The sequence below is a fragment of the Podarcis melisellensis genome (genome assembly GCF_964234715.1).
Source record: "Podarcis melisellensis genome assembly, chromosome: 2".
Classification (NCBI taxonomy): Eukaryota; Metazoa; Chordata; class Lepidosauria; order Squamata; family Lacertidae; genus Podarcis; species Podarcis melisellensis.
The window spans coordinates 123,444,597-123,470,639 of record NC_138529.1 but is presented as its reverse complement, the minus strand read 5'-3'; the positions used below and the strand labels follow the sequence as shown (position 1 = coordinate 123,470,639).

General features: G+C 47.5%; 2 protein-coding genes and 1 pseudogene across 3 annotated transcripts in view; 2 read left to right on the top strand and 1 right to left on the bottom strand.

Moving 5' to 3' along the window:
• The window catches only part of LOC309364572 (uncharacterized protein), a 45,912-nt gene extending 28,649 nt beyond the window's left edge, over positions 1-17,263 (top strand). Inside the window, exon 2 of the mRNA XM_081902167.1 lies at positions 14,591-17,263. Coding sequence (XP_081758293.1) covers positions 14,643-16,589 — 1,947 coding nt within the window. The 5' untranslated portion in view covers positions 14,591-14,642 and the 3' untranslated portion in view covers positions 16,590-17,263. The remainder of the gene's footprint in view (positions 1-14,590) is intronic.
• Positions 1,178-6,639, top strand: LOC309364880 (uncharacterized protein). Its single transcript, XM_081902852.1, has 2 exons — positions 1,178-1,236; positions 4,427-6,639. Exon 2 carries the CDS (start codon positions 4,504-4,506, stop codon positions 5,908-5,910), a length of 1,407 nt encoding a protein of 468 aa, XP_081758978.1. The 5' UTR covers positions 1,178-1,236; positions 4,427-4,503; the 3' UTR covers positions 5,911-6,639.
• A 6,630-nt stretch (positions 17,264-23,893) lies between the features above and the next one.
• On the bottom strand, positions 23,894-25,324 carry LOC309361488 (GTP-binding nuclear protein Ran pseudogene; annotated as a pseudogene). The gene is made up of 2 exons: positions 24,812-25,324; positions 23,894-23,900 (listed from the first exon to the last, which is right to left on the bottom strand). The product of its transcript is annotated as a GTP-binding nuclear protein Ran pseudogene (transcript).
• Between the last annotated feature and the right edge of the window lie 719 nt (positions 25,325-26,043).

Genomic DNA, 26,043 nt, shown 5'->3' with positions numbered 1-26,043 from the left:
TGACAGTGAGTTTAGGGTGGCCCAATGCAAAAAGCGTGAAGATCAATGAGGAACCATGGTTTGGAACCACGTTTTTGGCCACGGTATGGCCAGGAAGCCGTGGGTCCATGATTTTTCTGGTGGATGCTGTGCCCCTGACCATGATCTTTGATCTGATGGTGACTTTGGGCTGGTCTTGTGCAAAAATCATGAGGATCCATGAGGATCTGTGCTTCGGAACCACGTTTTTGGGTCATGGCATGGCCAGGCAGGCGTGGATCCGAGTTTTATGTGGTGCAGGCTTTGCCCCTGGCTATGATATGTAATTTGACAGTGAGTTTGGGTTGGCCCAATGCAAAAATCATGAGGATCCATGAGGATCCGTGCTTCAAAACCACATTTTTTGGCCATGGAGTGGCCAGGAAGCCGTGGATCCGAGGTTTTTGTGGTGCAGGCTGTGCCCCTGGCCATGATGTGTGATTTGATGGTGAGTTTGGGCTGATCTAGTTCAGGATCCATGAGGATCCGTGCTTCAAAACCACGTTTTTGGGCCACGGTATGGCCAGGAAGCTGTTTGGCAGGGGAAGAGACTCCCAGGAGAGGGGGCGATGCTCTGGCTCTGTCTTCAAAGGGGGAGAGGAAGGGGGGAGCCCAGGATCTGGAGAGGGGCGGCGGAAGAGCTCTTTGCTAAGAAGTGGGGAAAACCTTTGCATTTCAGTCTTGCCTTTGAACCAAAGCTGTCCTGCGAGCAGCTCACACAAAATAAGCGGATATATATATATATATATTTAGGGGGGTCGTAGGTTACTGCTCCGAGTCCCCAAAGGGCGCAGCAACTCCGCTCTACTTTGCGGGGCTGTTGTAACGGGGACCCCCTGCGCCGCGGCCCTGCCTCCCCCCGTCGGGAAATGGGGGTGAGACTGAGCGGACCCCCCTCTCCCGGCAAGGGATTAAAAGGGGGGGGCATGTCCCCTTCCTGCCCCGGAGGGCTTTTTCCCAGGTGGGGGGGGTCTCCTTCCCTGCCGCCTCCGGGGATCGAACCCGGGACTTTCTCAGGAGAGAATCAGGAAAACGGATCTGGTTTGGGAGGAGGAGAATTTGTGTCTTCGGGGAGGGAGGGGCCACTCATTCCTGCCCCCCCGGTCAGTGAGCTCCGCTTCCTAGAGAGACAGGGAGGGGGCCAAGGGGGGAGGGGAGGGGCCTGATCCACCTTCCCGGAAGAGGAGCAGCTCTGCGGAGGAGGAGGAGGGAAAAGAGGTGCGAAATATATCTATATATTGGGGGGGGGGGAGAAGGAGGGGCTTTTCCTCCCCCTGAATCTGCAAACAGGGCAGCTGGGAAGGGGGGCAGAATTTGGGGCGGGGGGTGAAATCTGGGGCGGATCTGGGGATCCGACGAGCGGGGGAGGGGCTGGTTTAGGCGCGGGGGGGCAGAAAGGAGCCCCTCCCCCCGAGGGGGCGCCTCCTTGTAGACCCCCAGCCATTTGTCTTGCGGGAAAGGAAATGGGAATAGCAGAGCGAGCAAGGGAGGGGGGAGAGGAGATGCTCAGCTGCCCCCCCCCGGGAAGGAAATGGGAGGGCCCCCCAGGGCTGGGACTTGAACCCAGGCCCCAGTTCTGGCTTCCCCCTGGCAGGAATCCCTGGGGCGCCGCCATCCTGACTTGGGGGCCGCCTGGCTTGACTTCTCCCTCCTGCCCAGGAATCTGCCAGGACTAGACCAGGGAGAGATCCCTGAGCAGGAGCCCCGATCCAGCCACCCTCTCCTCCCCTGAAGCTCAGTCCTTGCCCTGCCTCAGGTCCCAGATCAGGAGCTGCAGGGGGCGCTGGGGGCTGTGAGAGCGAGTCCAACCATGGGGGGAAAAGAGGAAGCCCCCTTTATTATTCCCCCCCTTTGAGGCTTCTCTCTGGGCAACTCGAGTCTCTCCCACATGCCTGTGTTTCTGTGCAGAAGCATCTAAAGGGCTCCCCCCCCCCCCAGAGACACCTGGGCCCAACTCCTTCTCACCTGGTTTCCATTATTCCCACTATATCAGATCTCTTAAATCTGTGGGTTTAAGGGATGGGGAAGATTGTAATTGAAATGGGTGGGTTCCTGTGTTCCCCCCTCAAGAGCCTGCATTATTATTATTATTATTATTATTACAGTGGTACCTCGGGTTACATACGCTTCAGGTTACAGACTCCACTAACCCAGGATGAAAACAGAAATTGTGGTCCAGCAGCGCGGCAGCAGCAGGAGGCCCCATTATGTTAAGAACACTTTCTTAACCACCGGAACGAATTGAGTACTTAACCCGAGGTAGCACTGTACTGCAGTTTCATTTATTGTTATTTTTATTTATTTATTTAATCTATTAGTTGCTTTCTCTTGCCCAGGGCAGCCCAAAGTGACTTACAACCAGTTGTTGTTGTTGTTGTTGTTGTTGTTGTTGTTGTTGTTGTTATGTTCCACAGTGACACTCCAGGGCCTTTTTTGTCGTGTTTCCTGTATTTTGGGGGCAGAGAGAAGGCTGTTCTCGGGGCCTGCTCCCCCACTAGGGAAACTGAGGCAGCCCCCTCAGGCAGGAGATGCAGGGAGGGGCAAGGAGGGGACTGAGCGGAGTCCCATTTGGCCAGCCCTGATTTAACCCTCTATCCTCTCATCCAGTGGAAGGTGCTGTCCCTTTGCCAGTGTCCCAGACACAATGCAGCCGCCTTGGGAAGTCAGTGGTGCAGGGTGATTTGGGAATGTGTGCAGTTGGTGGGACTGTATCAGGAAGATGTTGGAGATCACGGAGGAAGGAGGAAACAAAATGCAGCGTTTTCAGAGGAGTGGGAAGAAGGGGAAAGTGTGTCCCCCCAGATAAGACTCCCATCCTCCCTGGCCATGGGCCATCCTTGCTTGGACAGGTGGTACTTTGAGTCCAACCACATCTGGAGGACCAGAGATGCCTCAACTCAGCATAGAAGGTTCCTCTAGGGCTCAGTGTTACTTGGGAGTTGGTGGAACTGGATCTTAAGGTAGCCGTGTTGGTCTGCCATAGTCAAAACAAAAAAAATTCCTTCCAGTAGCACCTTAAAGACCAACTAAGTTAGTTCTTCGTTTCAGCTTTCGTGTGCATGCACACTTCTTCAGATACCAATCTTAAGGATTCTTGAGACATTTCCAAGGGATTGTGCTTAGTATCCAGACCCTAACACTATAAAGCCAAGGTGTCCCCACTGAGCAGTATATCAAGCCTGCTGGCCATTGGGGAAGACCTTCTGAAGGAAATTGTTTGCCCCCAATGTTAATTCCTTCCTTCCTTCACTGCTGCTGCTGCCCACACTAAAGGAATGTCTGGATGAAATCCCAGGGATGTCTGGCTCCTATTACAAAGAGATCCAGTTGATATTCTAGAAAAAAGTGTGGCTAAGATTCTAAGTCACAATCATGGCTGAGAAATACAGCCAGGGAATATGAAACTGATTTGAAGATTGGTTTCTTCTTTACACTTCATTATTATTATTATTATTACATTACATTCAGGAGGACACACCACTGGTTTCATCATCTTTCTATTCTTTTCCACACTCAGTGTTATTCACCTTTAATACTCACCTTTTTCAGTGTAACACATATTTTTATCTTGTGATCTTCAAATGAAGAGAGGTATAACAATTTACTAAGTAATTCCCAGTTGGAGCAGAGCTAGAATATCCAGAAGCCCTTGGCCACCCACGGCAAAGGAGGAAGAACAGCGAGAGAGGCCTGGACAGGGAATCTCCGTTGAGATAAGCCAGTGTCAGGAGGCGGGTGCGAGACCCGGTGGCATATAATAATTATAAATCATAACTGGCATGGGTGTCTCAATCTGGCCTTCCCAGCAGTCAGGCTCCAGCTGCTTTCCTTCTGCACCTCCAGCTCTCTCCATTCAAGAATGCAAGGCTGAGAGATGGAGGTCCAACCCCAAGAACATTCTCCAACTGAGCACTCCTTCAACCGACCACAAGCACCAAGCCTTGTCACTAGACTTATATATGGGTCTCCCAAAATGGTCACTATGCACCTCCTGAGGCCAAAGGGACTGTGCAGGTGATGAATAAAGATCTGGAGGTTGAAGGGGACAAAATGTGGCCCAAGGGGTGGAGGATTATAGTGCAGAGGATGAAGAACTTCATGATGAACTTAGGACCCTGATGAATAGTGGGCGGGTTCATGGAACATAGAGTAGCTCCCTTTCCTGTGAGAAACCACTTTTAATAAAACGTAAACCCCGCAGTTCAACCGTATTCTAAGATAATGCTGCTTCATTAATGCTTAATTAAAGGTTAGGAAAGTCTGATGATGCATTACCATTATTTAACATTATTTCATCTGTCTTTCTGAAAAATTTGGAACATATGGAGGACAGGAAAGAATGTACGAGACGTCAAAATAAGAGCAGGTGCTAATTGATGTGTGTAATATTCCTTTGTTCCCTTCCTAGGTTTCCTTCCCCCCCGCTCCTCCCTGTTGAAAGAAGACAATGGAGAAGGCAGTCAAAATTCTGGAGGGCCATGTCAAATGGGAATAACAAAGAAACCATATAAATTAATGGAATGTGAAAAGAGAGAGGAGAAACAATTTGAAAGTATGGAGTGTGGGAAGAGCTTCACTGACAGTGGAACACTTGGAAAACATCAACGGACTCACACAGGAGAGAAACCATTTAAATGCATGGAGTGTGGAAAAAGCTTTGCTTGGAGTTCAAACCTTCGTATACATAAACACACTCACACGGGGGAGAAACCATATAAATGTAAGGAGTGTGGAAAGAGCTTCAGTCAGATTGGACACCTTAGAAACCATCAACGAACCCACACAGGGGAAAAACCATATAAATGTATGGAGTGTGGAAAGAGCTTCACCGATAGTGGAACATTTAGAAAACATCAACAGACACACACGGGCGAGAAACCATTCAAATGCATGGAATGTGGAAAGAGCTTCAGTCAGAGTGGATACCTTAGAATCCATCAACGGATTCACACAGGGGAGAAACCATTTAAATGTTTGGAGTGTGGAAAGAGTTTCAGTACAAATAGAGGACTGAATATTCATCATAAAACTCACACTGGGGAAAAACCATTTGAATGTATGCTGTGTGATAAGAGCTTCACTGAGAGTAGAAAACTTAGAATCCATCATCGAACTCACACAGGGGAAAAACCATATGAATGTATGGATTGTGGAAAGAGATTCAGTCACAGTGAAGCACTGAGAAAACATCAACGAACTCACACAGGGGAGAAACCATTTAAATGCATGGAGTGTGGAAAGAGCTTTATTGATGGTACAGCACTTAGTATCCATCATCAAACTCACACAGGGGAGAAACCATTTGAATGTATGGAGTGTGGAAAGAGCTTCAATCGCAGTAGAACACTTAGAATCCATCAATGGACTCACACAGGGGAGAAACCATTTAATTGCATGGATTGCGGTAAGAACTTCCCTGATCGTGGAACACTTAGAATCCATCAACGGACTCACACAGGGGAAAAACCATTTGAATGTAAGGAGTGTGGAAAGAGCTTCACTTCTAATAGAGCAGTAAGAAGACATCAATGGACTCACTCAGGGGAAAAACCATTAAAATGCATGGAATGTGGAAAGAGTTTTATTGAGAGTAGAGAACTGAGAACCCATCATCGAACTCACACTGGGGAGAAACCATTTAAATGCACCGAGTGCGGAAAGAGCTTCAATCGCAGTGGAACACTTAGAAAACATAAATGGACTCACACAGGGGAGAAACCATTTAAATGCATGGAATGTGGAAAGAGCTTTATTGGTGGTACAGCACTTAGTATCCATCATCAAACTCACACAGGGGAGAAACCATTTAAATGTAAGGAGTGTGGAAAGGGCTTCACTAATGTTGGAAATGTTAGAAGACATCAACGGACTCACACGGGAGAAACCATTTAAATGTATGGAGAGTTGAAAGGGTTTCTTTCAGAGTGGAACCCTAATTTCACACACAGGAAACTTAGACGACATCAACAGACTCACTCGGGGACAAGCAAATAAATGTATGGAGTGTGGAAAGAGCGTCAATAGAAGTGGAAACCTTAGCAAACATCAGCGAACTCAAAAAGGGAAAACCACTTACGTATATGGAGCATACATAGAGCTTCAGTCCTGATGTTCTTAGAAACCATCAATGGACTCGCAAGGAGGAAAAGGAGGAAAAGAGTTGAAACCTTACAATCCACAAACTGAAAAATCTAAAATGGTTTGAATGGAAGGAGTGTGGTGCTGGGATGGATGCTGGGATGTTTTTGCCTCTACGCATGGGTCTGGGAATGTTCTGATCAGTTCACATTGAGTTCAGTACCCTGACCTGTTCTTAACGCATTGTTGACCACATCTACGGAACGAGATTCTTATGTTCTTTCATGTCATGCAAAATCAATCATTAGTAATAGTTTAAGTCTTGATACTCAATCACTAGTTAATGGTTTAATAAGGAGGTTTCACGCCTGTCCAATTCTGTGTTCCCTTTCCCACCCTTTAATCTATTGATGATTAATACCTACATTCAACCCTTGCGTTGTATTCATGTTAACCAATCAGCAACAAGCACATATGTAATGCTGTAATATTCAATAAAAGGGACTCTCCGAGACTTGCTCGAGAGATGCCTCCCGTATGACACCTTATTTCAACCCAACAGTGTGGGAAGTGTTTCAATTGCTTTATCGATAGATAGTTTTATTAATACAGTGGTACCTCGGGTTACATACGCTTCAGGTTACAGACTCTGCTAACCCAGAAATAGTGCTTCAGGTTAAGAAATTTGCTTCAGGATGAGAACAGAAACCATGCTCCAGCGGCGGAGCAGCAGCAAGAATCCCCATTAGCTAAAGTGGTGCTTCAGGTTAAGAACGGACCTCCGGAACGAATTAAGTACTTAACCTGAGGCACCACTGTATATAATTTTATTTACAAATTGCGTTCAAAAATGGAAGCATTCACCTCTGGGTTCTTGGTGTTTGAAAGCCCCAAATGTTCAACTTCCGAAGCGTTCTACAACCGAGATTCCACTGAGAATCCAGCAATAGTGTGTTGTCCAACGATATCCATTCTTTTAACCAACACAAAGAGGCTGCCTCGTAGTAGAAAATCTAGCAGTGCGAAGCCACCTCTGTTTTTAGTATCTATCAAAATTTTATACTTTATTCTTGGTGTTTTCCCCCTGCCAGACTAATCATGAAATATCTCTTTGCCATTCGTTAAAGAAGCTTGCATTATTTATTCTTGGTATCATTTAGAATAAAAACAGTATATTAGGTAAAACATTTCTCTTTATGGTTGAAATCCTTCGTAAAAGTGATAGTTTCATCCTCCCCTATATTTCCAAATGTTTTTAACATTTTTTGATACTCTAACGTAATTGGAATATGGTGTAATTCAGTGTTTTTCAAATAAACCCTTATTTAGTCTCCATCTATACAATGAACTCTTTTCACCCCTCATTATCATCCATGGTGAGTTTTGATCTGATATAGTTCTTGGCTGGATCTCTACAGTCTTTAATCCTGTAGGCAGGTTCCTTCAATATCCAGATCATGTTTCTTCTTCCCGCAGAATCCTTTGAATCAGAAGAACATGTTTACTCTTGTTCTAATGGGGGTCTGAATCTCCAAGCATCTGGGTTGGCAAACTAAGGCGCAAATGCCTTCTAGATCCAGCCTGCGGATGGTCCAGGAATCACCGCATGGATTGCCAACGCAACCGTTCTTTCCCTCTCCCTCACACGGCAGCGCTTTTCTCCTCAGGGACGAGCAATCTTGTCCCACACTGGGTGCCATCAACGGGGGGAGTCGGCTCACCCGCCTGCCTGCCTCAGAAGGGTGGCGCTGGGAAGGGGGGGATGTGACTGCCGGCTGCTGCTGAGTTTTCCTCCTGCTCCTCCTCCCTCTCCCTCAGTCCGCCCTTCCATTTCTGTGCCCCTTCTCCGTGCCGCTTCCTCACGCGCTTTCTTTGTCACCCCCTCCCTCCTTCATTCCTCCCATGGCGTTCAGGCAGTTTGTTGCAGCTGCCGCTTGCGGGTTGGAAGCAGCAGCAGTTGGTGGGTAAAAGCTCTGGCAACGCCCTGGTTCCCCTACCGGTTCTCCACCAGGGCTGTGTGGTGTGGTTAAGAGCAGTAGTCTCGTAATCTGGGGAACCGGGTTCGCGTCTCCGCTCCTCCACATGCAGCTGCTGGGTGACCTTGGGCCAGTCACACTTCTCTGAAGTCTCTCAGCCCCACTCACCTCACAGAGTGTTTGTTGTGGGGGAGGAAGGGAAAGGAGAGTGTTAGCCGCTTTGAGACTCCTTCGGATTGTGATAAAGCGGGATATCAAATCCAAACTCTTCTGCTGCTACTGCTTCTGTCTTCTCCGGCCCACGCAGCCTCCTGCCCTGCCCTGGCACCTGGCTGGAGAAGCCCAACTGGGGCTATTGGGACGACAACTGGGACAGGTAAAGCCAAACATCTTCAGGCCTCTTTGCGGAAGAAATCTCATGTGAAAAGTGGCTCTGAATCTGAAAGTCCCAGTCCCAAATCTTAATCCTGCCACCCTAAGATATTATAAGCAAGCCCCGCATTCCTCTTTCCACCTGCAATAGGGAGGTTGGAACAACACTTAATACCCTGCAGGGATCATAAGAGCCACAATTACTTAAAATTGCAGGGAGAGAGAGAAAAACTGGATTTAAAATGACCCAACCACAAGATGAAAAGTCTCCCTACTAAATGAGGGAAGGGGGAGGCATGGGGGGGGGCTTTTGAAGTCTCCCTGCTGGGAAGGGAATTCCAGAGCAATGACACCACTGTCTGGCTGGAATCCCTCACTGCCTCTGAATCCAGGGGGGGGGGGGTTTATGGGGGGGGAGGAGGGGGGCTGGTGTTTGAAGCGGGGCTTGGCTGTTAGGGGGCGTTGCTCAGCAATGCAGCAGTTGCTCTGCATGCAGAAGGACCCCGGTTGAGTGCTTGGCATGCAGAAGGAGGCCCAGAAGGAGACCCTCCCCCTCCCTGCCGCCCCCAGTGAGACCCCGTGAGGAGGAGAGGCAGTTGGGGGGCGGGGGCCGGGTCCCCATGGAACCCCCAGAGCAGGAGGCCAGAGGCAGCGCCGTCCCGTCTCCTTCCCCTCCGGACACAGGGAGGGGCTGCTCTAAATTCGTAGCTCTAGGGATGCGCGCGTCTGAAAAGGCGCCGGAAGTGTCGCCGCGAAGAGCGCCGGAAGTTCCCAGACCGGGAAAGAAGGAGGGGCGTCGCTGAAGAGCCCCCCCCCCGTCGCCGCCCCCTTTCTATTTCCGACAAGGAAAGCGGACTAATCTGGAGCCAGGGAGGCGGAGGACCAAGAGGTAAAGAGGGAGAGGAGGGGGGAATAGGGGAGGAGGGGGGATAAGGGGAGACCCCCCCCCGTAAGGAAAGCGCCCTCCCTGGGGCCCGTCGACAGGGGCCCCGATCCAGGCCCCGACCCAGGGGGGAAGGGGGGACCCAACACCTGCAGGGATCTACACCTGGCAAGATCTCCTGGGCAGCAGCAGCAGCACCGCCAGACTCCCCTTTCTCTTTCCTGGGGGGCCGAGAGATGCTCAGCTGCCCTGCCCCCCCCGGGATGCCTGGGCGGGAAAGAGGACCCCAAGCAGGGCTGGGGGTGGGGCTGAGGCCCCCCATTCTCCCTGGGGTCGTGGGGCGCCTGGCTGGGGAAATGGAGAGAGGGAGTCCAGGAAAGGGTTAATGGAAGGGGAGGAGCCTCGACAGAGACCCCTCCCCTTCCAGCACCCCTGACCCCCCATCACCCAGCCTCCCTGCTGAGGGTGTTGGCAGTCCCAGATTATCTGTATTCACTACACTCATTGCCATTTTACTGAATACCACCATTTGGTAGCCAAGCCCAAACCCAAAGTCCTCTACGGATCATAGAATCATAGAGTTGGAAGAGACCACAAGGGCCATCGAGTCCAACCCCCTGCCAAGCAGGAAACACCATCAGAGCACTCCTGACATATGGTTGTCAAGCCTCTGCTTAAAGACCTCCAAAGAAGGAGACTCCACCACACTCCTTGGCAGCAAATTCCACTGTCGAACAGCTCTTACTGTCAGGAAGTTCTTCCGAATGTTTAGGTGGAATCTTTTTTCTTGTAGTTTGGAACCATTGCTCCGTGTCCGCTTCTCTGGAGCAGCAGAAAACAACCTTTCTCCCTCCTCTATGTGACATCCTTTTATATATTTGAACATGGCTATCATATCACCCCTTAACCTCCTCCTCTTCTCCAGGCTAAACATGCCCAGCTCCCTTAGCCGTTCCTCATAAGGCATCGTTTCCAGGCCTTTGACCATTTTGGTTGCCCTCCTCTGGACCCGTTCCAGTTTGTCAGTGTCCTTCTTGAACTGTGGTGCCCAGAACTGGACACAGTACTCCAGGGTCTTTTCCAGGGAGTCCTCCCCTTTCATGAGGTGACCAAAGTATTGGAGCCTCAGCTTCATGATCTGTCCTTCCAGTGAGCACTCAGGGCTGATTTCCTTCAGAATGGATCGGTTTGATCTTCTTGCAGTCTATGGGACTCTCAAGAGTCTCCTCCAACACCATAATTCAAAAGCATCAATTCTTCGGCGATCAGCCTTCTTTATGGTCCACCTCTCACTTCCATAATTCACTACTGGGAAAACCATGGCTTTAACTATACGGACCTTTGTTGGTAAGGTGATGTCTCTGCTTTTTAAAGTCAGTATGATTCTATTTAAATCAAAAATTTCTAATGTGGTTACACTATTAGAAATACATAGACAGATAATTTTGAAATTCTGAGGTTTAATAAGTTAACTGTCTATATTTGGACAACATTTCTGCTGTAATTTATATTGGAAGGAAAAAAAATAATCATTTCCTTAATTACAACTTAAGCAATTTATTTAACTAAAACAATAATATTATAGCATGTTGGTAAACATTTTTTTTTTATAAAAAACAACCAAGCAGGCTGAGTTTTAGCGCACATGAAAAACTCAGAACTTGTGGATTTAACCACCTCCACTACCAGCCACCCCTTTGGATTGGCTTCTGCATCCAGGTGCCTATTCTGTACAGTTAAGTGTTAGTGCGGTTGTTGGAGCCCAGTGGGATTGGGAAGAAGTTGCCAGCCCTGAAGAGCCTTCAGCGCTTGCCTCAAGTCTGACTTGCACAATTATTACACAAAAACCCCAAGATGTGTGGAGTATTCTGCTCACAAGGTTGCACTTTCGTTTTTACTGCTTCACACTTGGCTACTTGTGCAGATCTCTTCCACTGCAAACCATCTGTTCATTGAACCTCTTGGAACTTAGAATTTAAGGGGTTGATTCTGTGTATATAAATCTGCAAAGGAACAATGGGATTAAGGTTTTCCCTCAACTCTGTATGTTTATTTTATAACATTTTTCCTGTGAAGAAAAGGCATGTTATCTGCAGATACAGAAATTCACACTTTTGAGAATGGCAAAAATAAGCATCTGTGACAATATCTTCTCATTAGAAAACCTTCCCCAAATGATCTTACAGAATTCCCCCACCTCCCGCAGAAGCCGCGCACCCTTTAAAGAGCACGCCGCTCTTGGGGGCTTTTCCCTGAGGAGGGAGAAGGGACTGACTGGCTGCGTCAGTCCCTTCTCCCACCTCGTAAAAAAGCTCGCAGGAGCCGCACTCTCCTTAAAGGGTGCGCAGCTCCTGTGGGCTTTTGTGGGAGGTGGAGAATACTCCTAGAGCTTGTCAGGGCTGGAGGGGGAAGCCCGGGATGAAGGCTTGCTGCTGCCCTGTGGAGGCTTCGCAGGCTACCCCAGAACAGCTAGAGCGAGCGCTGCACAGTGCTCCCTCTAGCTGTTTTAGCTTCTGCCTTAGTTGTGCAAAGCCTCCACAGGGCACCGGGGAGCTCTGCTCAGCGCTCCCTTTAAATAATATTTTTCTTCTTGAATTCCCCCTCTAGAAACTAGGTGCGCCTTATGATCAGGTGCGCCTTATGGAGCGAAAAATACGGTAGGTAGAAAATAACAGAGGCCAACCAGAGTATATGGAGAAGCAAAGCGGCTAGTAAGCCTGATCTTTATTGCAACAGTGTCCCCCCCCCCAACCAGGAGGGAGGTGTGCAAGGCCTTATATAGTCTTTTGAAATTGCCCACCCAAGACCCCCCCCCAAATATCATACAGAAGGAGACTGTCTACAGCAGGAATACATCACAGGAGGCGTTCTACAGCAGAAATCCTGTCCCCAAGGATACCTGTTAATGGTCACTAACTGCATTACCTGGGCAGCCTGGGCATTCTTTTGTGATGGTAAATACTTTAGTTCCTGAATCCAGGTCACAGGCCCACCCTGTTCATCCCTCCTTAAGGCAGTATTCGTAAATACAAAGACAATGGGAAGGCTTCCGTTTGCCTCCCTTACTGCAGAGGAATATTTGAGTACGTTTCTGAGCACAATTCAAAGTGTTGGTGCTGACCTTTCAAGCCCTAAACGGCCTCAGTCCTGTATACCTGAAGGAGCGTCTCCACCTCCATCGTGCAACCTGGACACAGATCCAGCGCCGAGGGCCTTCTGGCGGTTCCCTCATTGCGAGAAGTGAGGTTACAGGGAACCAGACAGAGGGTCTTCTGGGTAGTGGCGCTTGCCCTGTGGAATGCCCTCCCATCAGATGTCAAGGAAATAAGCAGCTATCTTATTTTTAAAGACATCTAAAGGCAGCCCTGTTTAGGGAAGTTGTTAATATTTAATGCTGTATTGTTTTTAACACTTGATTCCCCAGAGTGGCTGGGGAAACTCAGCCAGAAAGGCAGGGTATAGATAATAAATTATTATTATTATTATGGCATTGGGAGAGTTAAAATGATTTCAGGATGGTTCTCCTGTAATTTTTCAGACATGTGGTTTGTATACTTACTGTGAGGAATGTGTGTGGTTGCTCATGAAGTAAACAGCCAGGACTCCGTCCTGCCTTTTATAGGTTTTATTGAGTGGAAAACTATGTACAGTGCAGAAGTCCAAAATCTATATCTGCCTCAATCACTAGTAGATTCCGGGAGTGGTTTCTTCTGGTTTGCTCTCCAGCACAAAAGCCCGGGAAACCTCCCTCTCCTCCTTTCTTCCTTACGTTTATTTCCCTGGCGAAAACTATGCGACAGAAGCAGCACGTCACTCTCCCTTTCTGTTTCCCTGGGAGCAGTGTCGTGGCTCACCTCAGCCTGAGTGAGCCTTTGCTTAATAATAATAATAATAATAATAATAATAATAATAATAATAATTTATTAATTTGTATCCCACCATCTAGCTGGGTTTCCCCAGCCACTCTGGGCAGCTTCCACAAAGACCAAAAATACACTAAGATGTCACATATTAAAAACTTCCCTGAATAGGGCCGCCTTCTGAATGTTAGGTAGTTGTTTATCTCTTTGACATCTGGTGGGAGGGCGTTCCACAGGGCGGGCGCCACCACCGAGAAGGCCCTCTGCCTAGTTCCCTGTAGCTTTGATTCTCGCAGGGAGGGAACTGCCAGAAGGCCCTTGGCGCTGGACCTCAGTGTCTGGGCAGAACGATGGGGGTGGAGATGCTCCTTCAGGTATACTGGGGCGAGGCCGTTACCTCACCTCTACCTGAAATAAACTCATGAGCTTGTGCCAAAAATGCAAGTCACTGCATGTCACTGCATGGGAACATGCCACTAGTGCCCCTTCACAAGTCCATTTGTCATCTGGGAACATGAGCCTGGCCACGGGAGGTCCCTCTTCCTCCCAGTTCTCGGGCTTGCGAGATAGTGCATCTGCCCTCACTTTCTGCTCTCCCGGAACGTACTGGATCCTAAAGTTAAAGCTGGCAAAAAACTCCACCCAGCGTATTTGTATTTGGCAAAGCACATGCACGGTCCACCGGTAATCCAGGTTCTTGTGATCTGTGCACACCTGTATCTGCTGCTTCGCCCCATCAGGAAGTGCCTCCACTGCTTAAAGGCTGCAAAAATAGCCAGCAATTCTTTGTCATAGATACTTTAGTTTTGCTCCGATTTGTTGTTTCCTGGAGAAAAAGGTGCACGGCCTCCAATCTCCCCCAGCATCTTGCTGCAGCAGGACCGCCCCGATCGCCCGATCAGAGGAGTCAGTTTCCACTCGCAACGGCTTGTCTGGGGTTAATGTGCAATAGCTGCCCCTCCGATGCAAAAACCTTCTTTAGTTTATCCAACCCCCTCTGTGCCTCCTCAGTCCACAGAAATTTCTTCCCACTGAGGCAATCAGTTATGGGCGCTGTCAAGTGGGCAAAGTTCTTGATAAACTTTCTGTAGAAGTTGCTGAAGCCCTGGTATCACTGGACATCCTTCTTTGTCTTGGGGCTTTGGGTGTGGAGGATTAGTATGCAGAGGATGAAATATATCATTAGAAACTATGAACGACACAAGTAGAAGGCATGTTCATGGACATTTCTTCATTGCAGGGGGTTGGACTAAATGGCACCCGGGATCCCTTCCAACTCTCCAGTTCTATTATTCTATGACACGGGGAGGACATGGGAGAATGAATGTTTAAAAAGGAGAATATGCTAATTGAACTTTTTGTCTTTCATATTCCTTTGTTCTCTACCTTGAAACCCAAACAAGACTTTATTTTCCACGCGCTCCAAAGCAAGCAGTGCAGAAGACTTTTCAGGGTATGGAGTCTGGAACAAACTTCACTGGCAGCAGAACACTTAGAAACCATCAACGGACTCACACGGGAGAAAAACCATTTAAATGCATGGAGTGTGGAAAGAGCTTCAGTCAGAGTGGAGACCTTAGAATTCATCAACGGACTCACACAGGAGAGAAACCATTTACATGTGTGGAGTGTGGAAAGAGCTTCAGTCAGAGGACAAACCTTTGTTCACATGAACGAACTCACACAGGGGAGAAACCATTTAAATGTATGCAGTGTGGAAAGAGCTTCAGTATGAATTCAAACCTTAAGAAACATCAACGGATTCACACAGGAGAGAAACCATTTGAATGCATGGTGTGTGGAAAGAGCTTCACTTGTAGCGGAACACTTAGTAGACATCAAAGAAATCACACAGGAGAGAAACCATTTGAATGTATGGAGTGTGGAAAGAGCTTTATTGACAGTGGAAAACTTAGAATACATCAACGGATTCACACAGGGGAGAAACCATATAAATGTATGGAGTGTGGAAAGTGCTTCCGTCAGAGTGGAGCCCTTAGCGTTCATCAACAGATTCACACTGGGAAGAAACCATTTAAATGTATAGAGTGTGGAGCGAGCTTCACTGACAGTGGAAAACTTAGAATTCATCAACGGATTCATACAGGGGAGAAACCATTCCAATGCATGGAGTGTGGAAAGAGCTTCAGTGCAAGAGGAACACTTAGAATTCATCAACGGATTCACACTGGGGAGAAACCATATAAATGTATAGAGTGTGGAAAGTGTTTCACTGACAGTGAAACACTTAGAATTCATAAGTGGACTCACACTGGGGAGAACCCATTTAAATGTATAGAGTGTGGAAAGTGCTTCAGTGCAAGTGGAAACCTTAAAATTCACCAGGTGATTCACACAGGGGAGAAACCATTTAAATGTATAGAGTGTGGAAAGAGCTTTACTACTAGTGGAAACCTTAGAATTCATCAGCGGATTCACACTGGGGAGAAACCATTTAAATGTATAGAGTGTGGAAAGAGCTTCCATAAAAGTGAAACACTTAGAATTCATCAACGGACTCACACAGGGGAGAAACCATTTAATTGCAGGGTGTGCAGTAAGAGCTTCATTGATCGTGGATCACTTAGAACCCATCATCGAATTCACACAGGAGAGAAACCATATAAATGTATAGACTGTGGAAAGAGCTTCAGTGGAAGTGGAACACTTAAAAAACATCAACGGATTCACACTGGGGAGAAACCATTTAAATGTATAGAGTGTGGAAAGAGCTTCATTGACCATGGAACACTTAGAATTCACCAACGGATTCACACCGGGGAAAAACCATTTAAATGTGTAGAGTGTGGAAACAGCTTCACTGAGAGTCGAACACTTAGAATTCATCAGCTGATTCACACAGGGGAGAAACCATTCAAATGTATAGACTGTGGAAAGAGCTTCAGTGCAAGTAGAACACTTAAACAGCATCAACGGATTCACACTGGGGAGAAACCATTTAAATGTATAGAGTGTGGAAAGTGCTTCAGTGCAAGTGGAACACTTAAAAAACATCAGCGGATTCACACTGGGGAGAAACCATTTAAATGTATAGAGTGTGGAAAGAGCTGCAGTGCAAGTGGAACGCTTAGAATTCATCAACGGACTCACACTGGGGAGAAACCATTTAAATGTATGGAGTGTGGAAAGAGCTTTAGTATGAATAGCAACCTTAAAAAACATCAACGAATTCACACCGGGGAGAAACCATTTAGATGCATGGAGTGTGGAAAAAGCTTCACTGACAGTTCAAGACTTAAAATTCATCAACGGATTCACACAGGGGAGAAATTTAAATGCTTGGAGTGTGGAAAGAGCTTCAGTACAAGTCGAACACTTAGAATTCATCAACGGATTCACATGGAGAGTGGAAAGAATTTTCGTCCAAGTGAAACACTTTGAAAATCTCAGTAGACTCTCGAAGGGCAGAGACCATTTCAATGTATGCCATGTGCAAAGAGGTTCACTGATAGTGTAAAACTTAGAAGACATCAATCAGCTCAGAGAAGAGAGAAATCATGTAAATGTCAGCAATATAGAAAGAATTTCCGTCAGTTTAAGTCTTTCATGTATTAAGATGAAGGTAGCACCTACCAATAGTAAGCATAATGTAAGACTTAATGCAGGCGTCCCCACCCTCAGCCCTCCAGCTGTTTTGCAAGTACAGCTCCCATCATCCCTGACCACTGGATCTGTTAGCTAGGGATGATGGGAGTTGCAGTCCCAAAACATCTGGAGGGCCGACTTTGAGGATGCCTGACTTAATGTAATGTTACATAGAGAGGGGGAGAGTGTTGCTTTGGAAGCAGGGCTGGTAATAGTAGTAGTAGCAGCAGCAGCAGCAGTTGCAGTAGTAGTAGTAGTAGTAGTAGTATATATAACCTGCCCATGTAGCTAGGTTTCCCAATGCCCTCACCGTAGACAGCTTAAAAACATGGGGGAAAACATCAAGCATAGAAAACCTCCTGATACAGGGCTACCTTCTGATGTCTCCTAAAAGTTGTGTAATTCTTTATGTCCTTGACGTTGGGCGCTACTGCCAAGACGGTCATCTGCCTGGTTCCCTCTAACTTTGCTTCTCTCTCTCTCTCTCTCTCTCTATATATATATATATACCGTATTCTCCCACCCCCAGAGGCTGGGTCCATCTCTGCTTCACAGATGATCTTGTAGTACAAACTTGGGCGGGGGTGGGGCATCCCACTTTGCAGCTGGCTTGCCTGGATCAGTCCCTCCCCCCACTCTACTAATCCCCAAAATGAAGGGGAAGGGGTGTGTTTCAGGACACGCAAAGTCAGCGTGCAACCCAGTCATGAGTTGGCTGTGTTGCCTGGATCATGCCTTAACATCCTCAAGGAAGGATTCATTCTTTTCTGGTATCTTGATCTGGTGTTTTCCCTCCTCTCCCTATCTTGCCCTTATTTTTGTGCCTCATTAAAATAAACTAATGCGAGTTGAAGGAGTTGTTCAGCTATTTTTCTCCCCCTTGCAAGTGTCTCCAGAAGGTAAATGACACCACCGAGTGGGGTTTGGGAGAGGCGTCCTTCCTTGCGCCAAGCCTTGAAGAGGAACATCGCAGAGGTCAACAGACAAGCCCCAGCCTGCTGTGCAATCTTATATCTTCCGGCTGCCGAGATCTCTTTGGATCTGCTGGTCGCCCAGTGGAAGACAAGTGGGATCCTTTTTGCAGATCATCTTTCCCCAGAGGACATCCCGCTGGCGTGAGGCACTCGGGGCTCGTCCACACTTGGCTCCCCCACTTCTCCCCTCTTTACAGCTGAATCGGAGCCAACAGCAGTCAGGTTCTCCGCACATTGCCCTTTGTTGCCATTCAGCAGGGAAGGAGTTTTGCCAGGGGAACCGGAGCTGCTGTGGCCTTTGCCTCTTGGGCGGGGGGCAAGCGGCACCGTGCGGAGGATGCGCAGCAACAACGGCTGTGTCCTACCCTGTGGCCCTATAAGAACTTCACGTTCCTATGGCCCACCTTGTTCAGCCTCCAGTTCTCTCCCTGACTGGCCAGGTGCCGCCAGAAAGAAGCCGGAAAGCAGGATCCGAGCTCAGGAGCAAGGGCCTATGTGAATAGACCAGGAGATTATGGGAGACCTAGTCAGCCAAACATGAGCACCAGAACCCTCTCCTCTCCCTGGGCTAGTAGCCATTGATATTCAGACGCTTTGCCACCTCCAACTGGCTATTAGCCATCAACAGCAGTCTCCTCCAGGAATTAGATCTCTTGTATTTTAACATCTCATACATTCTCCCATGTCCTCTCTCTGTCATAGAATCATAGACCTGGAGAGTTGGGGGGGGGATCCCAGGGCAGTGGTGTACTAAGGCCAGGTGGCACTCGGTGCAATTTGTTTATTTTTTGTAAACCCCCCCCCAATTGAAATTATTAAAAGAAGTAAAAATAAGACACAGTTGCAAGCCTGTATTTCTGTTTTATTATTTACTTAACATTTTAAGCGTAAGCACTGAAAACCTTTCCCCCCTAACTTTGTTCTCTGCAAATTTTGAAATCAAATCATCAAAACCAATTCCTTTCACTTTCGTCTGAAAGAAAAAACCCCTCCCCCTTCCTTAGCCATGTCTCCACTGTGCAGCATCAAGTTAAGCTGCGTTTTGTTGCGTTTGTTGACTGAACAAAATTTCAATACGTATTATGTTGACTTGTTGAGGTTAATCAGTTGTCAGGCGAAGTTATTAAACTCATTTTAAATAATTTTTTTTCTCTCAAAATGTCATGTGGCCAAATTTACTTTATTTTAAACACACATATTTTTGCCATTTTGTCACCCACCCACCCCGTGATGACACCCGGGGAAGCCCACACCCCACTTCCTATGCCATTGAAGGGACTATGACTTCATTACCTAAAAAGGTTGTTTTTCTAGGTGCTATTGGAAGAAACTGATTTTCTGGATCCATTTCAATCAGGGTTTAGGGCCGGTTTTGGCACAGAAACTATTTTGGTCACTCTGTATGATGAGACATGGGAAATGTGTCTGGGGGGGGGGGGGGTGAAGCAACCTGAAACAGATTGACTTCCATAAAATTAGTTTTTCAGCTAGTTCATTGCTCCCCCCCCCCAATTCTCTACAAAACCTCATCAGAATAAATCCAATTTCGCTTTATTTGTAACAGCTATTGTCTCTCTCTTTAGTTCTGTCTTCATGCAGACGATTCCATAAGCAGGGAATCCAGTAGTGCATTGGCAGCCCTGAACCCCAGACCATACGCAAATAAGCCTCTTCCAACTTAACATGGGTAAAGCTCTAATGCACAGTTACTAATGGGTGGGATTTCATTAGAATATAGGGACTCCTAAATAAATATGAGAAGGGACACAGGTGGCGCTGTGGGTTAAACCACAGAGCCTAGGACTTGCCGATCAGAAGGTCGGTGGTTCGAATCCCCGCGACAGGGTGAGCTCCCGTTGCTCAGTCCCAGCTCCTGCCAACCTAGCAGTTCTAAAGCACGTTAAAGTGCAAGTAGATAAATGGGTACCACTCCGGTGGGAAGGTAAATGGCGTTTTCGTGCGCTGCTCTGGTTCGCCAGAAGTGGCTTAGTCATGCTGGCCACATGACCCGGAAGCTGTCCTTTGGCTCCCTCAGCCAGTAAAGCGAGATGAGCGCCGCAACCCCAGAGTCTTCTGCGACTGGACTTAACTGTCAGGGGTCCTTTACCGTTACCTTCTAAATAAATATAAATAGTTCCAGGCTCCACAGAAACTGGTATTTGGTGCCTGTTATAAGGTGATGGAGGGACGCAGGTGGCGCTGTGGGTAAAACCTCAGTGCCTAGGACTTGCCGATCGTATGGTCGGCGGTTCGAATCCCCGCGGTGAGCTCCCGTCGTTCGGTCCCAGCTCCTTCCCACCTAGCAGTTCGAAAGCACCCTTAAAAGTGAAAGTAGATAAATAGGTACCGCTTTATAGCGGAAAGGTAAACGGCGTTCCATGTGCTGCGCTGGTGCAGGCTCGCCAGAGCAGCGATGTCACACTGGCCACGTGACCCGGAAGTGTCTGCGGACGGCGCCGGCTCCCAGCCTCTAGAGTGAGATGAGTGCACAACCCCAGAGTCTGTCAAGACTGGCCCGTACGGGCAGGGGTACCTTTACCTTTACCTTTATAAGGTGATGGATAGCATGTATGCAGCAGGCTTGCTATGTGCTTTGTGGAGTATATTTTGGGGTGTTTGGTGCTGGCGCAGAGGAAATTTCCTCAACTACAACCCAAAATGTCTTCTTTACCTACCGCATATTGTCTGCCTCTTAGGTACAAAACAAGGTGGCAGCCCTAACACCTAGACTGGCCCTTTGCAGGATCCCGTTCCATCGCTTTCCAACGAAGCTGAGCTGAAGAACATGAATGGGCGAGAGAGACTGTGTTTTTTTAAATTGACAAGGGGATGGCAGATGTGTAGCTAGGGATTGACCCAAGCTCCTTTGCCCGCTGACCAGAAAAGTCATGTCCACCACAAAAAGCCACCCTTCTCTTTTTACCCTCCAATTTTACAAAGGCAAAGGTGAGTTGCAGAACTTCTAACAAAATTTTGCTTGATAACAACAACAACAACAATAATAATAATAATAATATATTTGTACCCCGCCCATCTGACTGGGTTTCCCCAGCCACTCGGGGCGGCTTCCAACAAATATTAAAAATACATTAAAATGTCACACATTAAAAACTTCCCTGAAGTTTCAGGTGTCTTCTAATTGTCAGGTAGTTGTTTTTCTCTTTGACACCTGGTGGGAGGGCGTTCCACAGGGTGGGCTCCACCACCGAGAAGGAACTCTGCCTGGTTCTCTGTAACTTGGCTTCTCGCAGTGAGGGAACCGCCAGAAGGCCCTTGGCACTGGACCTCAGTGTCCGGGCAGAATGATGGGGGTGGAGACGCTCCTTCAGGTACAGTGGTGCCTCGCTAGACGAAAAGAATTTGTTCCGCGATTCTCTTCGTCTAGCGGTTTCTTCGTCTTGCGAAGCATGGCCATTGACAGTTTAGTGGATTAGCACTACAGCTGTCAAGCAGCTTCCAGCGATCAGCTGTTAAGCGGCTTATCAGCGGAACAGCTGATAAGCGGCTTAAGAAAAGGGCGAAAATGAAAAAAAAACCCGCGGGGGGACGCAATATTTTTTCGTCTTGTGAAGCAACCCCATAGGGAAATTCGTTTTGCGAAGCGCCTCCAAAACAGAAAACCCTTTCGTCTAGCGGGTTTTCCGTCTTGCGAGGCGTTCGTCTTGCGGGGCACCACTGTATACTGGACCAAGGCCGTTTAGGGCTTTAAAGGTCAACACCAACACTTTGAATTGTGCTCGGAAATGTACTGGGAGCCAGTGTAGGTCTTTCAAGACCGGTGTTATGTGGTCTTGGTGGCCAGTCCCAGTCCCCAGTCTAGCTGCCGCATTCTGGATTAGCTGTAATTTCCGGGTCACCTTCAAAGGTAGCCCCACGTACAGCGCATGGCAGTAGTCCAAGCAGGAGATAACCAGAGCATGCACCACTCTGGCGAGGCAGTCCACAGGCAGGTAGGGTCTCATCCTGCGTACCAGGTGGAGCTGGTAAACAGCTGCTGTGGAGACAGATTTGACCTGCGCCTCCATGGACAGCTGTGAGTCCAAAATGGCTCCCAGGCTGCGCACCTGGTCCTTCAGGGGCACAGTTATCCCATTCAGGACCAGGGAATCTTCCACACCTGCCCGCCTCCTGTCCCCCAAAAACAGTACTTCTGTCTTGTCAGGATTCAGCCTCAATCCATTAGCCACCATCCATTCTCCAACTGCCCCCATTGTGGTGGTTTCCTCATTGCAAATAAGTGAGGTTCATAGACTACCTGCAATGAAGGAATTTTTTGACAAGGTGGGGCTGAACCCACAACCCTGAGAGTCTCATGCTCTGCCAACTGAGCTATCCCAGGACTTAAATCAAATTCAGCTGGTAGGATTGCAAATGAAGAATGGGGAGAATAATAATAAAAATTCCGCAGCCACTCTGGGCAGCTTGCAGTAAAATATAAAAACATAATAAGACATCAAACATTAAAAACTTCCTGATCCTGATCTTTGAGGGAAGCTGACAAATTTAGGATAGATTCTCTATCAACTCAATGACAGGGAACCAGGCAGAGGGCCTTCTTGGTGGTGGCGCCCGCCCTGTGGAACGCCCTCCCAGCAGATGTCAAGGAAATAATAATAATAATAATAATAATAAATTTTATTTATATCCCGCCCTCCCCAGCCAAAGCCGGGCTCAGGGCGGCTAACAAAAATAAAACAGTACAAAGTACAGTACATACAACACTCTAAAATCATTCATTGTAAAATTGATTGTAAAATAAACATCTATCTGACTTTTAGAAGACATATGAAGGCAGCCCAGTATGGAGAAGCTTTTAATGTTTGATGTTTCATTGGTTTTTAAATAAATATTCTGTTGGGAGCTGCCCAAATGGCTGGGGAAACCCAGCCAGATGGGCAGGGTATAAATGTTGCTGTTACGCTCAATTGAATAGCACAGTGATTGCGACCCTTTATAACCGAGTGCCCAAACTGCAACCTAAAACCCACTTATTTATGGCAATTTAACCTGTATAGCTCTTTTTTTCTGTGTGTTTCACGGTTCTTCTTTATGACTGCTATAGCAATAAATAATCCTTCATAAAAGTTATCGCATTACATTCTTCATTAAATTATTGTTCCATTGATATAACAACAACAACAACAACAACAACAACAATAATAATAATAATAATATATTTTTATTTATACCCCGCCCTCCCCAGCCAAGGCTGGGTTCAGAGCGGCTTACAAGCAATAATAAAAACAAGTTGAATGATTACAACTTATAAACAAAATTAAAATACAACATTAAAATATTACAACATTAAAATAAAATGTAGCCTCAACACAGGAGGAGAAGGAAAGAAAAAAAAGGAGAGGGAGGGAATCAAATTGGCTCCAAGCCAAAGGCCAGGCGGAACAACTCTGTCTTGCAGGCCCTGCGGAAAGAAATCAGATCCTGCAGGGCCCTGGTCTCATGAGGCAGAGCGTTCCACCAGGCCGGAGCCAGTGCTGAAAAGGCCCTGGCTCTGGTAGAAGCCAATCTGACTTCCTTAGGGCCCGGGACCTCTAGGGTGTTGCTATTTATGGACCTTGAGGCTCTCCGTGGGGCATACCAGGAGAGGCGGTCCCGTAGGTACGAGGGTCCTAGGCCGTGAAGGGCTTTAAAGGTCAAAAGCAGCACCTTAAATCTGACCCTGTACTCCACCGGGAGCCAGTGCAGTTTGAAAAGCACTGGGTGAATATGCTCCCATGGCAGAGACCCCGTGAGGAGCCTCGCTGCAGCATTCTGCACCCGCTGGAGTTTCTGGGACAGCTTCAAGGGCAGCCCCGCGTAGAGCGAATATACAATTTTATGGTATATAACTCAGTGCTTTTTTTTCCTTTCCAAAATCATGTGTAGGGGTACTCTCATTTTGACTCAAGAAAATCACCACGGGGTGTGTGTGAATACAGTTCAAATTAGGGGAAATAAATGCAGTGGTACCTCAGTTTTCAGACAGCTTAGTTCTCGAACTAACTCATGATGCACAGAGTTTATTTGAAGCCACAAAGACCATCTATGGGCCAATAAATCATGGCATATGCCCCCACGCTCAGCAGACAGTACCACACTTCTTTTTTGGATATTTGAAATACAACTTTATTATGGTCTAAAGAAAAAGGAATGCGAATGACAGTAACAAACAAGATTGACCACTGCATACTGTGATGCGACTGCAGCAGTCAGATTCGAAACTCAAAATGGGGAGTAAATTGCAGTCCAAAACAGCTAAATATGCAGGTCCAAAATGAATGAATTTTTTTAACTGCCACATTCACTCCAAAGCCCATTCTCTCTTTCAGCATTTCAAAGATTAAAGCACATGTTCTGCTCAGCTAGAATAATAAAGTGGCTACACCACTGACATCACAGGACAGTTGCCTATAAAACTAGACTTCTGACGCTGTGCTCCAGCTTCACTCCCTCACAGATCATAGAATCATAGAGTTGGAAGAGACCACAAGGGCCATCGAGTCCAACCCCCTGCCAAGCAGGAAACACCATCAGAGCACTCCTGACATATGGTTGTCAAGCCTCTGCTTAAAGACCTCCAAAGGAGGAGACTCCACCACACTCCTTGGCAGCAAATTCCACTGTCGAACAGCTCTTACTGTCAGGAAGTTCTTCCTAATGTTTCTTCATCATCTTCATCTGGCAGTGCAGTGGTCTGTAAAGGTAAAGGTACCCCTGCCCGTACGGGCCAGTCTTGACAGACTCTGGGGTTGTGCGCCCATCTCACTCAAGAGGCCAGGGGCCAGCGCTTTCCGGAGACACTTCCGGGTCACGTGGCCAGCGTGACATCGCTGCTCTGGCGAGCCAGAGCTGCACACGGAAACGCCGCTTACCTTCCCGCTGGTAAGCGGTCCCTATTTATCTACTTGCACCCGGAGGTGCTTTCGAACTGCTAGGTTGGCAGGCGCTGGGACCGAGCAGCGGGAGCGCACCCCGCAGCAGGGATTCGAACCGCCGACCTTTCGATCAGCAAGTCCTAGGCGCTGAGGCTTTAACCCACAGCGCCACCTGTGTCTGAGCAGTGCAGTGGTCTGAGCAATCTGTAAATCTTGCTCATACTGTGCTGCCAATGCTGGATCCATAACGACCTCTGGTGGTGCAAGAGCAGGCATGGCAATGCATTCCAAGTTGGGATCTCCAATTAGCTTTCTTGCCTGCCAAAGAAAGGGTTTCTCAAAATTATAATTACTCTTGGCTGAAATATTGTAGTACTGCAGGTTCTTCTTCCTGTGAAAGACAATTGACTTTGCTTTGACTTTCCTGTCCTTGATATCCACTTTGTTGCCACACAAAACTATGGGGATATTCTCACACACCCGTACCAGATTTCTATGCCAGTTGGGTACGTTCTTGTATGTAACTTGATGTTACATCAAACATTGTGATGGCACAGTGAGCTTGGATGTAGTAGCCATCTCGCAGACCTCCAAATTTCTCCTGTCCAGCTGTGTCCCATACATTAAATTTAATAGGACCTCTGTTAGTGTGGAACACCAGAGGATGAACTTCAACACCCAGAGTAGCTACATACTTCTTCTCAAATTCACCAGTCAAATGACGTTTTACAAATGTTGTTTTACCAGTACCACCGTCACCAACCAAAACAAGCTTAAACTGCCCTTGAGGTTCTCCTTGAGGTGCAGCCGTGCTGCTGCGTCTACTGAGAGAGAAAGAAAGGCCCGATTGAGGTTAAAAAGGAAAAGGGAAAAAACTCCCGTGCTGCACTCATCTGCCCACGCTGCCCAAAAGGTGTGTGGTTCGTTCTGTGGTGCCACACTTCTAAAAGATAAGGAAGCTATTGCACTGCGCTGGAAAGAACTCCCCCACAGCTGCTGAGGTCCTTTCACAAATTCCACAGAAACAATTTAGAGATGAGCTTGCAGTGCAGTGGTACCTTGGTTTACAGCCATAATCTGTTCCAGAGGTCCGTTTGTAAACCAAAACAGGTTGTAATCCAAGGCGTGCTTTCGTCAATGGGGCCTCCAAAATTTTTTGGTTCGTAATCCAAAGAATATGCGTTGCAATCAGGGACATGCACTTCCGGGTTTGACGTGTTTGTAATCCAAAACGTATCCAAACCAAACTGTCTGCAAACCAAGGTACCACTGTATCTACAAATCTGGGGGAGTTGTGTACAGCTATTAACCAAATGAAAAACAACAAAAGCAGCGGACCTGCCAAAGTCTTCTATGTGGGTGGAATTGAACTTGGACCACTTATAAACAGCATCTCCAACTCCT